Consider the following 13199-nt stretch of genomic DNA (forward strand, 5'->3'; position numbering starts at 1 on the left):
GGCATTTGCTCTGGGGTGCCTGCAGGAGCTGCCAAGCCCTTGCTGGTGCCGATACAGCCAGGCTTCAGCAGGCTGCTGTGACCCCCGGGTCTTGCCCATCCTGTGGCCCACAGCTCTGACACTGAGCAGGACATGGGGCAGCACCCACCCCTTCAGCCCCACTCCACCCTGTTCGTCCCACGGGCCACCCCGCCAGCATCCTCATTTTCCCTGAGATTAGCGGCGGCGCGGGAGCCTCCGCGCACCGCCAGCAGGTGACAAATAAGATTTTTCCACTCTCCCGAGCACCCGGCATGGGTCTGTCATTGAAAATGCAAAGCAGCGCCGTGCCAACCTCCGCTGCCTGCCCCCTCCCTTTCACCAGTCCCTTACTGCCAAGCATCTGGCCAGTTGAACCCCACCATTGCTGCTCGACCCCCCCACTACACCCTCCGCTCCCCCTTGGCAGTGCCAGCGTGCTGGGCACGGTGCCCCTATGCCCAGTGGCGCAGGTTCCTGAGAGGTTTCTTAGAGGGGTGCTAGTCTGGGTTGTCACGTTGGGTGGGCAGCGTGGCCTATGGTGTCCTTTGGGTGCAGCTACATGGGAGGTGTGCAGGGGGATCCTCACCACATTGGGTATGTGTACCCCAGGGAGGGTGCCAGGCTCTGGAGTCCATACATTGTGGGCTCACCCCAGTGTTAGGGGGCAAGGGTTTGCCCTTGTAGGAAACATTTGGCCCAGGATGTACCTGCTGGGGTGGGCATCACCCCATAAATGCCAGCTCAAGAGACTGAGTCTCCCTCCCCAGCATCCAAGAGGGGAAGGACAGAAGCATGCCCCCCCACAGCTGGGTGCATCCATCCAGCACCCCCAGCCCTCACTCATGGACCCAACCCTCCCAAACCCCTCATCGCCCCCAAACCCCTCAGTCCCCCCAACCCTAAGCACCCCATTACCCGTTGTGTCGCCAGCCCAGAGCAGACACCTCCCCAGTAGCCCCCAGCCCGGCTCCCCCCCCGGCCGCCGCCGCGTCTCCCCTCCACTATTGTCAAAGGGTTGCCTCTGCCTCTGTCTGCAAAATTAATTCGGAGGTGGAGAGGGAGAATTATGTAAAGTGTGGTTATTCTGGAGCGGCGGGGGAAGCGCGGCTGATGGCAAAGTGCCTTTTTGTGTGTTTAATATGCATTTTTTTCCAGCGGTGCATTTTCAGGCGGGTAATTTGCTGTCTTTTCAGACCCCGATCAGTATCATTTCTCCGGCAATGACAGCTTTTATTTGCACTGAAATGAATGCTGCAAAATTTCCAAGAAATAGCGAAGGCCCCGTTGGCTGCCCACCCCCGCAGGCCGGGGCACGGGCACCCGCGGGCACCTGCCCCCCCAGCCCCCTGGCTGGGCCTTGCTTGCAGCCCCACTTGGTGGCAGTGCCCAGGGTCTTGGGCACACGCGTGTGACAGTTCGCAGACCCTTGTGTTCACAGGTGCGTGTGTGTCTCCGCTGGCCCCCCCACCCTGAGCCCTGCGTGTACATCAGCGCATCACACCTAGGGGAAAGTGCCTATACACTTCGATGCATGTGCACATATAGACACCCCACTGTGCACATATACACTCCACAGCACAGAACCCTCCTTCTGAGTACACACACACTCCTAGTACATGTGTAACCCCCCTTAATGCATATATTCACACCCCACACGCCCCACACAGTGCCTATGTGCCCATGCTTGTGTGCCGGGGGCCCTCACCCCCACTTTGTATCTCCCAGACCTCAGCACAGCACCTCTGACGCAGGGCACCCACCCACCATAGGAGTTTGGGGGTGCACCCCTCTCCCCCTCAGCACAGTTCCCTTCCTGGGGAAACTGAGGCACAGAGGGGGCAGGCACACATGCGATCTCCTCTCCAGGCACTGGCAGCAATGGGTGGGAGCCTGGAGAAGACACAGGGCTTGTGTCTGTCTGTCGGTTTGTTGGGAAGGAGGAAGAAATGCTGTTTGTGTAGGTGTGTGCCGTGTGGGCGTCGTGCACCGGAGCTGCTGTGCCGACGTGCAATGGTGTCTTTGCAGCAGGTGTGCACGCTGCGTGTGCACAGCTGGGTGTGCATGTGTGCACCCGTGTCAGCCCCCTGTCTGCGTCCTGGTGCGTGTGGCGGTGCGTCTGCAGGGGCAGTGTGGGCACACAGGTCCGTGCAATGCTGTGTGGGCATCTCCAACCAGAACAGCATCCCCACATGTGCAACACCGCGCGTGTAGCTGGGTGTGCCCAGGTGTGATGGTGTTGGGGTGCCCACGTGTGTGTGGTGCTACACGCCCCAGCCAGGGGTCCCCAGCTGCGGTGGAGCTGGTGCCTGGCACGGCCAAGGTTAACTCTGCTGGAGCCTGTGGGCACGGTGCGGGGAAGCTTTAATTTAATGAAGTGTGAGGCTTTTTATGGGCTTTTAATTACGTGGTGATAATTAACATTATAGGCCGCTGGGTCCCGCTGGTGCCCGGCTGCCCTATGCCAGCTCCCGCCTGTTTGTAAATAAAACCCGCGGGCCACACAGTGCCCATGCCAGGGCACCCCCTCCTGCAGAAGGCAGCAAAGCCAGCCCCTGCTCCCCCCGGGCTGGGGATTTAGATACAACCCCCTGCAAAATGTGGGGAGCAACGAGGGCTCCCCCACTTTGTCCCCCCAGCCTCGTTTTATCCAGCTCTCCAGCCGAGCAGAGGGGCCAGCTGGCAGTGCCAGGCTTGGCGAGAGCAGGTGCAGGCAGCAGTGTCACACTTGTCCCCCCACATCAGCGCCCAGCCTGGCCCAGCACAGCCCCCCCGTGCCGGGGCTAATAGGAAGCGATCCATCAGGAAGCGCCCAGGCGCGCTGCCCGCCTGCCAGGCACCCGCGGTATTTATCACCCAGCACACAGGCAATTTCCTGCCCTCCCCTAATCAATAATAATGGGGGGGGGGGGGGCACAGGGAGCAATGCCAGTTCCCCCATGTGGGTCATGATGGGTGTGAGGAGGCGGTGATGCCCATGAGACAGGGCCCAGAATAAGGCCAGGGGGCCCAGAACTAGGCCAGGGGACACAGGCATCCAGGTGAGGCCACTCCCCCACACACACATAATTTCCCCCTCCCTGGCAGGATCAGGGGCTCAGAGACCACGGGGGCGCTCTACAAATTAAAACATCTGGGTGACCCTCTCCCAGCAGCACTGGGGGTGCTGAACAAGAGCTGGGGTGCTGCACCCCACAGCCATTAGGGCCAGCACCCTTCTGCTCCCCACCCCCTAGCTTCCCACTGGGAACCCAGGCATCTGTGCTCCCCTCCCCCACCCCTTCCCATTTAATTTTTCCTAATGAAAGGCAGGGAGGATGGCGGGGAGCTGGGGCACCAAGGTCGAGGCTGCCTTTAATCAATCCCCGCTGCTGGCTGGGTGCCCGGAGGAGCCGGCGGAGGAGAGGCTGGGGGCTGCGGGAGGGGGAAAGCACAGGAAACAGGGGTGCAGGGTGCGACCAAAGGGCTCCCAGCAGTCAACAGGGGCACCAGGTGCTTGGCCCCCTCCTGGGACCCTGCTATTCCCCACCACCATCCCAAAAAAAAAAAGGCACCGTGAATGCACCGCACTGCCCGGCCGGGACCAGGGCAGCTTTAATCACCACCCAAAAAACACCCTACCCCCCTGCACACAGCCCCCAACCCCTTCCTGCCTGCTGGGGTGGGGACACCAGCACTGGGGACATCCCTGGGCTCAGGCTGCTAAAGGCACTGGGTGAAGGAGGGTGCAGGGAGCCAGGGGGAACCCATAAGGTGACCTAGAGCTGGGTGCTGGTGACGGCGCTTACCCCGTGCACCAGCACGGTGGGGCCCAGCCCACGGGTGAGCAGCTCCAGCTGGTGCAGGTACAGCGGGTACAGGCCGGTGTCGGCCGGCGGCCGCGGCAGGTAGAGGAAGCGCACAGCCGGCGCGGGGCTCTGCTCCAGGACCAGTTTGTTGGCGGCGCAGACGTACTCATCCGACACTTGGGTGGTGTTGGCCGGGAAGTTCACAACCCCTTCCTCCTCCTCCTCCTCCTCTTCCTCCAGCGGCCCCCCCGGGGGTCCCTGTCGGGTTTGCCAGTGCAGGCGGGTGACAGCGTCCCAGGGCACCAGCTGGATCTGGGCCTGGATGCGCAAGTCCTTGAGGAGCTGGCGTAGCTTCTCCTCCTGGGCGTGGGGCATGGCGCCCGCCTCCACACAGAGAAAGAGGCGCAGGCGGGCCCGGCGCCAGGCCCGCGCCATGTTGAGGACACAGGCCATCTGCAGCAGGAACAGGCTGCAGGTGTCGGCGTAGCGGGCGCTGTCGGGCCGCAGCAGGTTGACCGGCCAGACGTGAATGGTGGGCGGGGGACTGGCAGCTCGCCGCAGCTCCCAGGCCTTGTCCAGGCTCTCCAGGTCCCGGGCCAGCAGGACGTTGCGAAGCATCTTCAGGGCGTCAGCCACGATGCCCACGTACTCACGGGCCGACAAGAGCTTGGGGGCAGCAGGCGCCCGCAGCAGGGGGAAGCCCAGGGGGACATCCTCGCGGGCGCTGGTGAAGGCAGGATGCCGGGCCAGACCGTCCTGCGGTGCCGCATCATCGTAGAAGCCCAGCACCAGGGTGTTGGGGCGCATCCCGCCTGCCAGAGACACCCCACCAGCCTGGCTGAGCGGAGGTGGAGGGCTCCACCAGCCCTCCTGGCACTGCAGGGGTCAATGAGCCACACCTTGGCTTTGGCATTGCTCACCCTGGTGACTCCAGACCCCTCAGCATCATATACCCAGACACTCCCAAGACCCAACTTGGCTCTGGCATTGCTCACCCAATACCTCTCCAACCTCCAATTTGGCTTTGGTGTTGCCCACACCACATGCTTCCCTTGGTATTGCCCATCTAAGTGTCTTCAAGCTCCTCAATATTGCCAACGCAGATGCCTCCAAGTCCCAACTTGGCTTCAGTATTGCTCATCACGGAAGCCTCTAAGTCTCATCTTAGCTTTGGCATTGCCCACCCAGGTGCCTCCAAACCCCGTGGCACTTCTCACCCTCCCCCTCTTGAACCCTCACCTGTGCCCAGCCCAGGCACCACTCACCAAGGCCAGAAGTGAAGAGGAGCTGCCGGACTCCATGCCGCACCGAGGGCGCCAGGGTGAGGCTGACGAAGGCCTTGACGTTCAGCTTGTCCACCAAGCTCAGCCACGAGTCCTGCTGGGGCTGCAGTGGGTCTGAGGGCAGCGTGTCTGGGGTGGGGAGAAAGAGCAGCATCAGGGGGTCGCCCTGGTGTCCCCTTAGCACCTCCCCCTGTAAAACCAGTACCAGGCCCCATACCCACCCCAGCATTATGAAACAGAGCTGGGAGGGTGGAAGCAGGTGCTTCCAGCCAGAGATAGGAAATTATACATAAATATATAAAAAAATATCCAGGCAGCCCCATCCCCCCTCCCCAATTTCAGGCCATTAGTCACCACGGCAACGGCGAGGGGGGAGCAGAGCCCATGCATGCGCTGGGGGTGGGGATGGGGACAGGCACTGCGTGTGTCAGGGAGCACGTGTGTGTGCAAACCAACACACAGAAGGGTGCAAACGCACCTGAAGCATGTGGGCGCACAGCAGAAGGCATGGGGTGGGGATGCACACAGGCACACACATTTGCAAGGCTGTGCAAAACGCTCACACGTGTGCTGAGTGTGAACAAGCATTGACCTGTGCAACGGGACCGTGCTGCACAGTGGCCCAGAGGAGCCTGGGTGGTGTGTCCCACATGTGCACACCAGCACCAACACCTGCACACGTGGGGATGAATACTTGAGCACATACAGGTGCAAGCTTGCAGCACATGTGTACAAGCATGTGTGCAAGGAAGCATGGGGAGAGACACAATCACCTACATCCCCTGTACCAAGCCAAGCCCAAGGCATCACACACATGTGCCCAAAATGCTGACATTCCCCCACTGTGCCCACCCTGCCAGCCAGGAGCTGGGCAGCGGCATCACTCCAAAGACTCTGGAACCCCCTTGGCACCACAGTGAGAGGCAGAGACCACCAGCACCAGGGCCACTGCAGGCTCTCACCTAAGTCCTGTAGCTCAACGTGACCCAGGACATAGAGGCCACTCTTCTTGAGGTCATTGACAAAGTCAATGAGGCGGGAGCTGCCTCGTGGGTTCTGGACCATCAGCAGCATCTGAGGGCGCCAGAACTTGACGTGGTCCTTCCGCACATCCAGCATCAGCAGGTACTTCCTCACCTGGAGGGAGGAAGAGCAGCCAGTGAGGAATCTCTGTTCCTTCAATGAACCACCCTGAAAACACACTGCTCAGGACAGAGCTGCCACAGGGACACTGGCTCTCTGCCTCATGAAGGGACAGCAGAGAAGGACAGGGCTCACCTGGTGGAAGATGAGGGCCTGGCTGATGTAGCCCCAGGTGCTGCTGGGTGAGAGGTAGTGGAGGGCAAGGAGAAGGATGAGGAGAAAGCCCAGGCTTGCGGAGGCCGATACGGGGCTGATGAGGAACATCATGACGCAGCAGCCCGCGATGCCCAGCAGGCACGTGTGCCAGGTGAAGTATCGGAAGGTGGGCCTGGAGTAGGGAGGAGGGGACACCCGCTACCACGCAGCCCTCACACCAGCTGCAGTGCGGGCACAGCAAGGGGGGCTGTACCAAGGTGCCAAACAGCCACCCCGAGTGAACCCCACTGTGTCAGCCCCTGGCAAACAAGGGTAATGACAGTGACAGGGCTGGGGCTGCCCCGGCACACCTGGGGGGCCAGGCAGTGCCGGGCAGTGCGTGGCAGCACCGGCGGCCGTGGAGCCCGCTCAGCCTGGCGCAGGGAGGCGGAGGCAGGGAGGCGAGAAGCTGTTATTTTCTCTAATTGTTGTTTTTCCTGAAAGGTAATTAAAATCATTTTCCGCTGCGCTTGATGGAGACCTCAGTATGGGGAAGGAGGGGCACCAGACGTGGGTGGGCAAGGGGCCCATTGCCACCCACCCCAGCAGCCTCCCCCCCAGGCACTGCTCCTGCCCCATCCGTGCCTGGCCAAGGCAGCAGCTGGGGGGGCTAAACCCCAGCCTGGCACAGACACCGGCTCTCTCTTGGGAGCGAGGTGCCCTGGGGGACCCTTGAACAGCGCTGCCCAGCCCTGCTCGGCCATTGCCTCTGCCCTACTTGCAGCACCCCCTGTTTCAGAAGCACAGCACCCTGCACCAGGACAGTGGCATCACCCAGGAGGGACATGAGGCTCCTCCCAGCCACTGAGCTGTGACCCCTCAGATTTGGGCAGCTCTGTCAGGTCAGCCCTGTGTCAGGGTACCCCATGCCCCCCACCCCAGGCTGGGGCTGCCTACCACACACACTCCTCCTTCCTGGAAGATCTTCTTCTCCTCACCATCCAGAATCTCCCTCCCTCCCCCTTCCCCATTAGTTTAATTAGCACTAATGGAAAGTGGGCTCCATCACCGCTTGGCAAGCTGCCTGGGGGATGCCGGGCAGGCACAAGCTATAAATTACCTCCAGAAAGCCTAAGGGGAGGGGGTAGGTGGTACTCGGTGGTGCTGGATTTATCTGTACCCAGTCGGCAAAGCGGTGCCAGTGCATGGGGACTGTGCCAGGCCAGTGCCACACTGGCACCTGGACCCTTCTCCCTCCCCAGGGATGGAGGTGTCTCTGCTCTCCCTAATGTCCAGGAGAGGGCTGCTCAGCATCTCTGCCCCGTGGAGGGGCGGCAGTAACAGGGATGGCAGGGGAACTGCAGACAGACAGACAGACAGACAGATGGGTGCCAGCCCAGGGTGCAGCCTCCCTCCCCTGTGCCAGTGGGGTACCTGAAGTTGGGGGCCGATGCCCACTCCAGTGCCAGGCAGGCCAGATTGACAGTGGCGTAAACCAGAAGAAAGAAGGTGGTCACGACTCCCGCAATGGTGTTGAGCTTTCCGGAGAAGAGCACCAGCTACAGAGAACACGGAGAGGGAACAAGGTGAACACACCCCCAGGGGGTGGCAATCCCAGAATGTGCCTGAGCCGGCCCTGCCAAGCCCAGGTCACACCATGGTGGCGTGCCAGGAAAGGGTACAGGCAGTGCCACACAGCCATGAACCCCTGTACCTTGCTGTGATTTATCCTTCATTTATGGGCTCAAGAAGTGAAGGGCACAGCTGCAGTTGGACACCCAGGGTAAGGGGTGTCCCCAGGGGCACGGGGACATACCAAGCTCCGCAACATCCAGCCCAGGTGCCAACCCACCTTCATGTGGCAGGGCTGGGGAATAAGCATAGCCGGCAAATTCACCTGCACCACCAGCCAGGAGAGGATCACCGCCATCACCGGGTTCCCGCTAGCAGACGTCTTCTTGGCCAGCGCCAGCGCTCGGCCTGTGGGCAGAGGGGGCAGGTTGGGCTGGGGCACCCTCGCAAGCACCAACAGGCTCGGCCACCCGCCACGAGTCCTGTCCCCATCCTGTGTGCTGGGGCATCGACAAACGCCAGGGCACACAGGTGAGCCAAGTGGGCACAGGCCAACCCATAAAACACCACCCTCACACCAGGAAGGGGGCTCCCCAGTGCCAGGGCTGGTACCCGGCAGGGACAACCTGCCAGGTGGGCACTCACCAAAGAGATCATCCCGGGCCAAGGCGTAGAGGATGCGGGACGCCCCGATGAGGTTGCTCATGGCTGCAGACAGGGTGGCAGCGTAGATGCCCACTGTGACCAGGGGCGGGAAGATACTGATGTCACGCAGGAAGCCATAGTCTTTCTGTAGGAGGGTCCTGGAGAGGGACAAGGACATGCTGGCACATGCCTTACTTGTGCCCGCATGGCCTGGCACAGCCAGGCACTGATGGCACCAGTGAGGGGACAGGTGGCTGTACCTGTCACAGGTAGCACACATGAGGAAAGCCAGCAGGTTGTAGACAAGGTAGGTGAAGAGCACAGCGGAGATGGTGCCTCGTGGGATGGAGTAGCTTGGGCGCTTCAGGTCACCTGCGGGCAGGAGCAGGCAGCATTAGTGCCCCCGGGCACAGCACCCCTCTGCTCTCCTCCGGCCTCGGCTCCTGCTCCTGGTGCCACACAGCCCAGCTCCCCCTGCCTGTACCTGACATGTTGGAGCCTGCCATGATGCCAGTGCAGCCGTTGAACATCACCGCGAAGACAGAGCTGAAACTCATCATCTGCCCGGTGGTGTAGTCCACCCCGTACCCACCTGCAGGACACACAGGCGCAGGCTGTGATGGGGTATGTGACACCCTCTCCTCAGTGTCCCCATACCCAAACCACAGAGGAAATCATGCCATGGGATCTGTTTTGTGCCCACAAGCTCCACCCTCACCCGTCGGTAAACCCCTGCCAATGTGGAGGTGACAGAGTCACCCCGGCACAGGTGCCACGGTGGATACGGTGGGCAGGGTGGGGAGAGCTGCTCCTCACCGCCCAGATTGTTTCGCAGGGTGGTAAGCGAGAAGCCGGTAAAGGAGCCGTTATCAGTCTCGGAGCCGTTGATGTAAGGCAGACGGATGGGCACCCCGAGAGGCCGCGTGGCGAAGAAGCTGACGAGGATGGTGCCCAGCACACCCACGACGATGAGGAAGATGAGGAAGGTGGCCTTGGCGTAGATGGAGGCACCCACCAGGCACACGAGGAGGCAGAGAGCCAGCAGCACGGTGCCGTAGAGCAGCTCGTACCAATAGCTCTGGGGCAGGACGTGGACACCTGTGCCCACTTTTTGCCCTGGGCAAAGAAAAGCCAGAATCAGTGGGGCTGAGCAGGCAGCATCGGGAGCCCAGAGCTACCAGCATTGTGCCAGGCACAACACACACCAAATCACCTGCCAGAGGGCTGGGCGAGTTGTGCTGGCTATGCTGGGCATGGTGCTCAGCACACCTAGCAGGGCACTAGAACTACTCGTGTAAGGGACACCCTTGTCCTCTGCCACCACACGCAGGGGTACTCACCAGGCGGGATCCCAAAGCTGTCCACCACCGCCTCCACCAGCCCCAGCACGTAGAGGGCACTGCCACACACATTGGCCAGGAAAAACATGATCCCGATGCTGCCCCCAAACTCTGGGCCCAGGGCACGGCTGATCATGTCTTGCTTGAGTCAAGGGAAGATGTCAGCAGCCCAAACCACCGTCAGGTGACCCCAGCCCTTCCTCCCACGCCAAGGGGGTCCCATCCCCAGCATGGCACCCTGAGGCCACTGGGCAGTCACCTGATTTTGGCCCACATGCCCTGCGGCAGCAGCACCCGCAGCAAAGGATACAGTAGGCTCCTCCAGCATCCAGTGCCCCGTTGGTGGCAATGGCACACACAGACAGCACCGTCATGCCGATGATGAAGTACGCCACCGCAAACATGGCCAGGGCTTGGTACAACCCGGCGTGGCCCACCACAAACCCTGACAAGCATTGGGGAGAGGCCGGCATGCCTGTTAGCTGAGCACGGATCACCCCCAGACAGGGTCTACAGGCACAGCCACCACCCAGAGCTTGTCCTCACCAAGGCAGGTGGGCTGCTCCTGTCCCCCTGCCCACAGCTCCCCCCACCATAGCTAGCAACACCCCCACCCCATGGTGCTGCCACCTCTCACCTGCAGCAGCACCCAGGGCCAGCCTAGCTGGTGCCTCCCACCTCAGGGTATCTCCATCCTCCTGCCGTGCAGGCATCAGGCCCAGGCACACCCTGGGCACGGGCAGCTCAGAGGTGCACACCCAAAAAGCAAACAAACAGGGCAGAGGACCTGCTGCCCACCCATCCCTGGGGCACTGCAGGGGGTTGTGCTGGGACTCCATGCCCTGCTGGCACCCTCAGCCGTCAGGCGGTGTCGTGTACCCCACTTGAGGCACCAGGAGCTGACGGGCTCCCCGTGAGGTTTGCATTGCAGCCCTGCTCACCCGCTGCAAAGCAGGAAGCAAAAGCAGTGCCGGGGCATCTGCGCCAGCTGGGGCACCGCTCCCTGTTCCCCCCGGGACAGGGCACCCAGAGCCCCCCAGCCAGGCACAGGGCACCCAGAGCCTCCCACAGCCCTGCCCAGGGTGACGGGCAGCATGCCCAGCCAGCAGCACCGCGGGCAGGAAGGGGCCGCCTGCGGCTGCGGGGAGATGCCCGATCTCAGCCACAAGCCAGGCCGCAGCCATGCCTGGGGGCAGCGAGGGAGGTGCCAGGGCATGGCTGGGGCACGGGCACGGCAAGGAGGCTTTGGGGAGACCCGCTGGGTTTGGGGGCACCCCCTGTGATCTGTGGAGGGCTGGAGGGTGCCTGAGTGCCAAAAGCTGGGAAGGGCAAAGGGGGAGGAAATGAAGTGGTGTCCCAAAAGTAGTGTGAGGGTAAGCAGGAGAGCTGCTCATTCTGGAGATCTGGGGGGTGTTTGAGGTGTGGGAGATGCAGGGGGCTGATCTGCGGAGCCACGGGCCCCCCCATAGCGGGATGGTTCCTCTTCCCAGCAGCTCCCCCTCCCCCTCTGCCCCACACTTCCCTTCCAGCCCCGTGGCCCCTTGGGGTAACCCCAGTACCCACTGGGGGGTAGGAGTTGGTGTTTGGGGGTGCAGAGCCTGTGCGAGGACCCCAAGCAGGAGGGTGGGAAGCGGGTGAGTGATGTCAGGCCAGAGCTGTGCCCCCAGCCCACAGGTCGAGGGGTCCCTTGGCCGGGGGAAGGAGCTCAATGGGCCCCCGGAGCCTCCCGGCCCCCCGGGCACACAGCCAACTCCCGCCCTGTGCTTTCCGTGGGCGGAAAGTGAAAGAAGAAAATCCTTCCCTGTTCCCGGACCCAGGCGGCTGCTGCCCGCCCTGGGCCCCTGCCTGGTCCAGGACAGGACAGGACAGGGCATCTCCCCTTCCCAGGGCCCCCAAAGGGCCAACACCCTGCCCGGTTTGTGATCAGCCTGCCCCTCTAGTTCTCCCAGATTGTCCAGAAACAGACTCATAACCCAAACTGGGAGCAGAATGGGACCAAATCTGTGCCCTCTGAATAGCAAGGCGGGTGCAGCTGGGTGCCTGAAGGGGGGACACGGGGTCCCATGCTGGGGACACCATGTGGGAACTGGGAGGGAACTGTGGTGCTGGAGACCAGTCCTGGGAGATGCCTGGGAAGCAGTGAGGTCCAAAGAGTGGGGGATGGGGGGGACATGAGGGCACTGGGATCCCACTTAGGGAAGGCACTGAGAAGGCACAGGGGTCCTGTCCCAGGGACACTGGGGCTTCAGAGTGGGGAGCCTTACTGAGAGTACTGAAGGCCGTAACTGGGTTCCTATCCTGCAGGTACAGCAGGAGCCCTGGGGCCCCAAGGTGGAGGGGTCAGGAGGGGACACACAGCACTAGGGAACATCTGAGAGGGCACTGGGACTCCAGCCTGGAGGACCTGGCGAGAGCACTGGGAAGGCACCAGGGCCTCAGGCTGGGGTGAGCACTGCAGCGGAGCACTGGGACTCCAGAGCGGCAGGGTCGGGAGAGGACACTGGGGACCCGGACTGGGGGAGCTCAGGGAGGAGCACTGGGACGACAAACTGAGAGGTCGGGGGGGAGCAGCGTGAGGCACCGGGGCTTCAGCTTGGGGGGGGTTGGGGGTGCGCACAGGGGCTCCAGATGCTGGGGGCTCTGGATGCGGGGAGGCCTCGGGAGAACACGGGGGTGCCGGGCAGGGCTGGCGAGTCCCTGGGGTCCCCGGGCCGCGGCCGGGAGGGGGGATGGGGGCGCCCCGGAGGGCAGCAGCACTCACCGAGGCGCAGGAAGAGGACGACGCTGAACATGGAAAGCAGCGTGGGCACCACTACGCCCAGGAAGGTGGGCAGCTTGCGGGGGGCGGCGGCGGCCCGGCCGCGGACGCGCTCTCGGCCCCGCTCCTCCTCGACCGAGCCGCCGCACAGGCGGTACGTGAGCAAGGCGCTCCGCTCCGAGCTCGCCATGGCCCGGCACGACCCCGGCCCCCGCCGGCCCCAAAACGCTCCCGGTCCCGGTCGCGGCCCTGGCCCGCCGGCCCCGCCCGCCGACCCGGGCCCGACCCGCCGTGCCCCGCCCACAGCACCGCCCCTCCAGCCTGACCACGCCCACGGGCCTCGGATAGGCCACGCCTCCGGATCCGCCTCGCTGGATAGGCCACGCCCCAATCTACCGGATAGGCCACGCCCAACCCCATGGGCAGGCCCCACCCCCTCGCCCGCCCAACCATGTAGGCCACGCCCCATATAGCCACACCTCCTTGTTGGCCCCACCCACAACCCCTCGCCCGTACC

The 13199-nt window shown here is 62.9% G+C and overlaps 1 protein-coding gene across 1 annotated transcript; it reads right to left on the reverse strand.

Annotated features, from left to right (window-relative positions):
- Nucleotides 1-1230: 1230 nt before the first annotated feature.
- On the reverse strand, nt 1231-12935 carry SLC12A9 (solute carrier family 12 member 9). Its single transcript, XM_065844943.2, has 13 exons — nt 12686-12935; nt 10235-10369; nt 9925-10062; nt 9401-9700; nt 9069-9176; nt 8845-8956; nt 8585-8742; nt 8265-8347; nt 7802-7926; nt 6368-6560; nt 6052-6226; nt 5072-5218; nt 1231-4618 (listed from the first exon to the last, which is right to left on the reverse strand). Exons 1-13 carry the CDS (start codon nt 12870-12872, stop codon nt 3777-3779), a joined length of 2703 nt encoding a protein of 900 aa, XP_065701015.1. The 5' UTR covers nt 12873-12935; the 3' UTR covers nt 1231-3776.
- Between the last annotated feature and the right edge of the window lie 264 nt (nt 12936-13199).

Source organism: Patagioenas fasciata, chromosome 9 (genome assembly GCF_037038585.1).
Source record: "Patagioenas fasciata isolate bPatFas1 chromosome 9, bPatFas1.hap1, whole genome shotgun sequence".
NCBI lineage: Eukaryota > Metazoa > Chordata > Aves > Columbiformes > Columbidae > Patagioenas > Patagioenas fasciata.